Below are 6,820 nucleotides of genomic sequence, written 5' to 3'. Positions count from 1 at the left end.
ATGGTGCGTAGTGCGAGCGGCGCATGGTTGGCGCTTTGTTGCGCTCGCCAAGATGTGACATCCGCGCTTTCACAAGTCATGCCCAATCGATTGCTGTTGACCATCCGCTGCACCGAAAACCGAGGAACACGGAACACGGAACCAGGAAAGCGAAAAGACGAGAGAAGCCGGCAGACAAGATGTTAAGCCTGGTAGAATCCATCACCAATCGACTCAATTTCGGCAACAAGCCAGCGATTATAGACCCATACCACACACCATTGAACACTCAGATACTCTATTCTTCGCTCTCATCGACTACCAAGAAACTAGCAAACCAACTGTTGATCAAGCTGCAATCATCCTCTCAACATCTCAACTCGAAATTGGACTCTCTTGACCATCTGGATCTAGACCAGCTAATCACCCAAACACCAGTCGATTCGACCCATCAACTGGTGATATTGCTATTGCCCTCCTACAACGTCGAGTCCCCCGTCGATTCGGTACTCGCTCAATTCAGAGACGCTCTGTTCGACTTTAGGTTATCCAAAAACTCTCTCGCCGGTCTTTCTTTCGCGGTCATCGGCATCGGGCACTCAGATTATGCCGATGAGTTTTGCAAACAAGCCATTGAACTAGACGAGATATTAGAAGGATTGGGCGCTCGAAGGGTAATACCTCTTCAGAGGATCGACGTCTCTATCGACCCTGAACGGGATCTCGACGTTTATTATCATTCTATTCTTGCGAACATCTTTCGGCCCTCAGTCAAATCGTTCTCTGAACTGCCAACCGTCAAGTCTCAGCAGCTCAAGTACTCATCAGAGGACGAGGAAGAAGAAGAAGATTCCAACAACTCAGATGATGAATTTGTAGATTATTCAAATTCCAAACCACTTTCTAAAGCTGAGAAAGCGCGCCAGAAGTCCAAAAGATTGCTCGGTAAAAAAATGAATCAAGGCGAGAAAAGCAGCAAAGGAACGCTAGATATCGAAGATTTAGGCGTAGGAGTACCCCAGATTGAGAACCTCATCTCAAACTCAAAAGACGGCGAAGACCAAATGATTAAGAAAGATATGATCAGTCCCATGACTCGAAAAAGCTTGACCAAGCAAGGATATGCAATCGTTGGCTCTCATAGTGCGGTCAAAACCTGTCGCTGGACCAAAGCCTCTTTGAGAGGTAGAGGGTTTTGCTACAAACACGCGTTTTATGGTATGTTTGTATTTAACACTTTTGGTAGGCTGAAACTTATTCTCTCTTCGGTTGTTTATTAGGCATTCAATCCCACCAGTGCATGGAAGCTACCCCATCGTTAGCTTGTGCAAACAAAGTTGGTCCCAATGAACCTCGTTGAAATTTAGGCTACAAAACACTGAAAAGTTTTGATCGACTTGCTTTTGTTCTACTTGACTAGTGTACCTTTTGCTGGAGATCCCACACTAATCCAGTTGGAACTTCATGGAGATGGAAGACGGATGATGCACAATTTGTGGTAGAAGAGAGCTTGAAGGAACACGATCGACGTCAGTCACAGATATCCTTGTATCTTTTCCCTCTGAAGCCCCATAAACTGAAACTAAAACTTGTGCGAATCATTCCAGTAATTAAGCAGTTAGCAGGGATGCCAGGCGTCCGACCAGACAGGTTTAATGAAGCCCGAACTCCACGACACGCTGCCTTGAGTCTTGTTGGAGAACCTGTCATGTTCCGTGTGTATTTGCGACTACTTTATCCTCCCACGTTCCAGCTATCATGTGACTTACGAAGACAGTTTCTTCTTTCCTTTTCCCCGTTTTCTTCTTCGCTTGATCGGGAGTTGATTGCTCGGGAATGACGATACAGCTCACATTAAGAAATACATCAGCCTTCTGACAGAGAAACGGATTTCGACATTTTTAGTGGTAAATCAGTCGTGATTGCCATCTCCCACGAAGAAATATTCATTGACACCACAACTTGGGTAACTGTGAATTGGTTGCAGACAAATGCACAATTCCCAGAATCCTTATTGGATTTGCCGCCCGTGACACAGCTATACCTATCGATCGACGCGGGGACGAAAGAGTCACTCAAGTCGATCGATAGGCCGTTGCACAGGGATTTCTGGGAACGGTTCCTTGAATCGATCGACATCGTTCGCAAGAAAAGGATTCGGACGGTTTTCCGGCTGACATTGGTCAAGGGTGAAAACTCGGACGAGATTAAGGAGTATGCTGAATTGATTCGTCGAGGCCAGCCTGACTTCATTGAAGTCAAAGGTGTAAGTCTGTTTGTTCATATGAAAGGAAGAGTTATATGAACGCTCACTCACCATGCCTATCGTGCTTTTTCCTATTTAGGTAACCTACTGTGGATACCCAGGATCATCAAACCTGACGATCAAGAACTCGCCCTGGCACAATGAAGTGATCAAATTTGTTGAAGACTTGTGCGAAGAAATCAATGATCCCCGGTACAGGTCGTCTCAAGACCAGGGGCCGATTGCCGAATACGGCTTGGCAGCCGAACATGCACATTCGTGCTGTGTCTTGGCTGCCCATCAAAAATACTACTTTGACGATCAATGGCATACTTGGATCGACTACAACAGTCCGTTCCTTCTTTCTTCATTTCTCCTTCATTATAACATCATTGACTTTGGGTGCCCTCTTTTCGATAGAGTTTTTCGAATTGGTGGAAGCTGGACAGAAAGACTTTGAAGGATTAGATTACTGTGACGTGACGCCCGAGTTCGCGCTTTTCGGTTCCCCTCAAGCTGGCTTCTCGCCCGAAGATCAGCGCTGGTTCCGGAAAAAAACTCTTGCTAAAAACAACCAGCTTGACCAAGTTGATGACCCCTCTTCTGCTGCTGCTGCTGCTGCTGCTACCACTGAACATGAGCAAGATCTTTGAGCCATCAGCCTTTTTTGTTTGAAAGGGACGTGACTTTTTGTGTGGTGTAGTTTTCGGTGTAGGCATGTGTCTCCCTCTCGTCTCTTCTCATATACATGTGGTTATATTTTTGTGTATAGACCTCACTCGGATTCTTTTTGTAGACATCAGGTAGAAACGCTTTTCATCTCTCTTTATGTTTTTCATTTTTCTTCTGATTGACTTTTGTCTTTTGTTATGAATATTTACATGCAAAAATGTTGCTCTGAGGTATGAATTCACTCCGCGGGCAGATATCCATGAATTATACAATCAGGATGCCAATCACCTTGTTACTTGTAGCCCTGACTGGAGCAAGACGCGACATGATCATTTCCTAAACAAACTGCTTAGCTTCCATTTCTTGCCAGAGCTCTCTCGTGAACCAGGTCGGGGGTCGAAATGCTATCAGGCCGGGACATTAGACAGGAGAAGACTTGCTTCCGGCCGGTGTTTTACCGGAAGTGTACTTTTTCTCCACTTTACTCGTCGCTTGTCCGCAGCCCCAAATCAGTGAAACGGATCCATCAGAGTCCTCTCGTCCGGCCTACACTAGTCACTGCCAAGTCAGCTCATCTGCTCGTAGCGGCGTGTAGCCGTGTTCACCCCCTTGCAGTTTTCAGCAGGTTAGGAACGATTCGGGAGACGCAGAAGCTCACCACGGCACTTCACATAAAGTCCCATCGTTAGACCGTAGCACCCTTCCGCGATGGCCTAGCGACCTCGTCTGTTAAGACTGTAGTGACTTGATTTCGTGACTACGTACGACTCCGAGCACTAAGGAGTACAAAATATTGGAATACCGCAGAGCAAAGACTTCCAGCTGCAGTCCCTGGTCCCCGCGTGCATAGGGGACATGCTGTTTGATCGGTGCCCACAGAATCGGGTGCTTTCTCCGCTGTTTCAGTTGAACATCGCCATGACGATACTGGCAAGACAGACAAAATGACTCGGTGGTGAAGGACGAAATCGAAGATACCGCTGAACGCATGGAAACGTATTGACTGTTTGTTTTGTTCAATCTGCAGGACTGCTGGTGACCTCTCCCAGCCCTAATGACGGGAACAATGGAGGGAAAAATGATGTGAACAATGGCAGCAACAATGCTGGGAATGGCCCTAACACAAACCCCACTCCTAATTCTACTGACCCCAACAGTGAAAAAATTCCCAACTCACTTTCCAATCCTTCTGACCCCAATGGTCCTCCTACTAAGCCAACCAGCGCGGCAGGAAGCATCAATCCACCAGTGTCTTCCATGCTCATTCTAGCCGCAGTGTATCTCCTGAGTTTTTAGAATACAAGACTCACTCAACATGGTTTGAATTCTGTTTTTTTCAATGAGAAGACTCACTTGCTGAGTAGGCACTACTGTGTTTGGATATTTTTTGGGTTTGAAACACATTTTATATTTGTTGTTGCTTCTTGATTTGTTTGGGCTTGGAAGTAATTTTGTCTTTGTTGCTACTTCTTTGATTGGAAACTTTGGGCTTGAAGTGAATTTTATATTTGTTGTGACATTCTGAGTTTTTAGCAAACACTAGAGGCCAAAGCGGCTTCGCCGCTGCAGATCCCAATTTAATCATTCTAAACTCATTTTATAATTCCCCCTCCAAAAAATGTATTTGGGTCTATACTTCACACCACTCTATAAAAATAAATAGTCACATCATAAATGAAATCAAACATGACATCCTCACATCAACACTTCCACACCTTGCAAAGGTCAATTTCCTGTGGTATTTTTGTATTTTTTCTGAAGTCAAAATGATCCTCAGACTTTAAACTTGGTCAAGGATCATTTCAATCAATAACACAGCAAAAGTGACAAACCTAAAGAGGATAATCTTGATAAATTATCTTTCAAAGCAGCAGAAGTCCCATATATTAATACACACAAAGCATAAGCAAGGTCAAAGTAAATGACCAAAGTAGTACGACCTATGAATGAATGTGTCAAGGAGGTTACACAGATGATGAAATGACAAAATTATGATGATCAAAAGCAAACAAAAAATAGATTCCTTTATAATTAATAAAATCTGCAACTTCTGGGCCCACGACCTCACCCCCAAAGCCGGCACTGCGCCTGCAAATACAATCCATCCACCAAACACCTAAACTCAATCATCAGGAAAGGCCTTGATGTGTCATCACAGCCAATATCCCTAGAAATATGAGAATGAATGAATTTTTGTACTACTTGCGTGTCTGATTCATAAACATCACACATGAAGTGCCCCAGCCACCAAAATCTTTTCCATGCAGCAAACCCTGATTCAATTGAATTGAACCTACAAACCTGACTGGTTTCAGACAAGACACACATATGAGATCAATTTAGTCTACTAATGCACTATTTGTTTCAAATAAAATCTTGCTATTCATTATCCCGGTTCACATTGGGCCAGGACCAGCAAAATTTTAATTAAAATTAACTTCAGTTAATTTCAGTTCTTGCTGAAAGTTGGACTCTCCCCACCATTGTTTGGCTTTTTAAGATCCCAATTTTATCAAATAGCAAGATCAATTTTAGCTGGGGACTTGAAATGCCCCAACATGAACTCACCTATTGTTTCTCCATTGAAAAACTAAAACACAAACAAATAGCATTTTTTCAACCACATCACAATACTTCTATCTATCAAGTCAAGATATTAATATTTTGATATCTATTCATGCATGTGTTTTATTTTTCTTGTTTAAAGAGAGTGTATGCCTTTTCTTTTACTGAGAGAAAGAGAAAGAAACAAAGAGAAAATAAACTAGAAAGAATAAATAAGTGTGTTTAAGCCATCTTATAGATCAACAAAAGAGACAATAATACTGGCACAAAAACCAAGCACCAAACAAAAAAAAGAGGGCCACAGAAAGTAATGCCCAAATTGGAAGTACCATTTATTTGTGGGGTCTTCCAGGACCTCGGCGGGAATCCTTTTGAGGGACATAGTCAAGCAGGAGCTTGGGGACAGTGCGGATGTGGGATTGGTATAAAGGGCATGGAAAATCAGGAGCTTGAGGCTGGTGTGCCTGGCGCGGCCGGAGTATTGGATGAGATGTTTAATAAGGGCAACGAGGTTGGCTGGCCACTTGGGAAATAAGCTCTCAGGCCGAGTGGGTCTCATCAGAGGAGTATTTTTGGGGGAGCCGGAGGATATTCTGGGGTGGATGGGGGAAAAGGCAATGGGCTGGTTGAGGCGGAAAAAGGTGTGTGCTGCAAGACTATCAAGGCTTTGAAGAGGAGCGCCAGGTACTCATGGCTGGCCCGGAATCTGTGGAGGATGAGACGGATTAGCTGAGCATGGTTGAGAGGTTGGTGTATGGCTGGTACAAGTCTTTGCATATTCCCGGGTGTTGTATAGCTTGGTGAAGGGAGTCAACAAACAAGCCCCAGAAAGAGACTGAGGCAAATCAGCTGTTCTGGAAGGTGTACCTTCACTCTTGTACTGCTGCTTGCGAGTTTCAGCACGCATGGACAAAACAGCGAGCAGGTGAGATCCTCCATTAGCAGTAACTGCTCCCGACGCACACGGCGGCTGAGCATTGGCCCCAGCCGCCGCAGTAGCAGCTGCAGCCAGCGAGATCAATCTGTGTGCCAAAGGATATGAATAAATGGTGCACAGGCGGACTGGTCAAGCGGCTGCCTCGAGACTGGCATGGATGAGGCAATCGAGGTGATTTACAGGGCGTCGACGAGCTCTGAAGGCACTTCTTGGGTGGTTCGGGACCCGTCACCAACCCCCATATTTTACCCGGCCTGGATAGCTGAATTTCTCGGCCCCTGATACTTGTCCTCATCCTTATGGTGCTCATCAGCATCAACAGCGTGTGATACGGTGGAGGGGCCCTTGTGGCCGAAGAAGCGCTCGCGATTGACCTGCCTGTTGCTCTTCGTCCGGCGGACTTCGCGGCGACTCAGCTGGTC

At 45.1% G+C, this 6,820-nt stretch overlaps 1 protein-coding gene across 1 annotated transcript; it reads left to right on the top strand.

The window, feature by feature from the left end:
• On the top strand, nucleotides 1–2,877 carry PtA15_14A445 (uncharacterized protein; the record flags this gene model as incomplete). The annotated part of the gene is made up of 9 exons (XM_053163162.1): nucleotides 1–3; nucleotides 168–1,197; nucleotides 1,260–1,315; nucleotides 1,400–1,508; nucleotides 1,587–1,694; nucleotides 1,828–1,886; nucleotides 1,967–2,245; nucleotides 2,325–2,574; nucleotides 2,645–2,877. The coding sequence occupies 9 exons, from the start codon at nucleotides 1–3 to the stop codon at nucleotides 2,875–2,877; spliced, it is 2,127 nt and encodes a 708-aa protein (XP_053027116.1).
• Nucleotides 2,878–6,820: the final 3,943 nt, after the last annotated feature.

The sequence above is a fragment of the Puccinia triticina genome, chromosome 14A, assembly GCF_026914185.1.
Source record: "Puccinia triticina chromosome 14A, complete sequence".
Taxonomy (NCBI): Eukaryota; Fungi; Basidiomycota; class Pucciniomycetes; order Pucciniales; family Pucciniaceae; genus Puccinia; species Puccinia triticina.
Note: the sequence above shows the minus strand (reverse complement) of the source record. Positions and strands in the feature narration are given on the sequence as shown.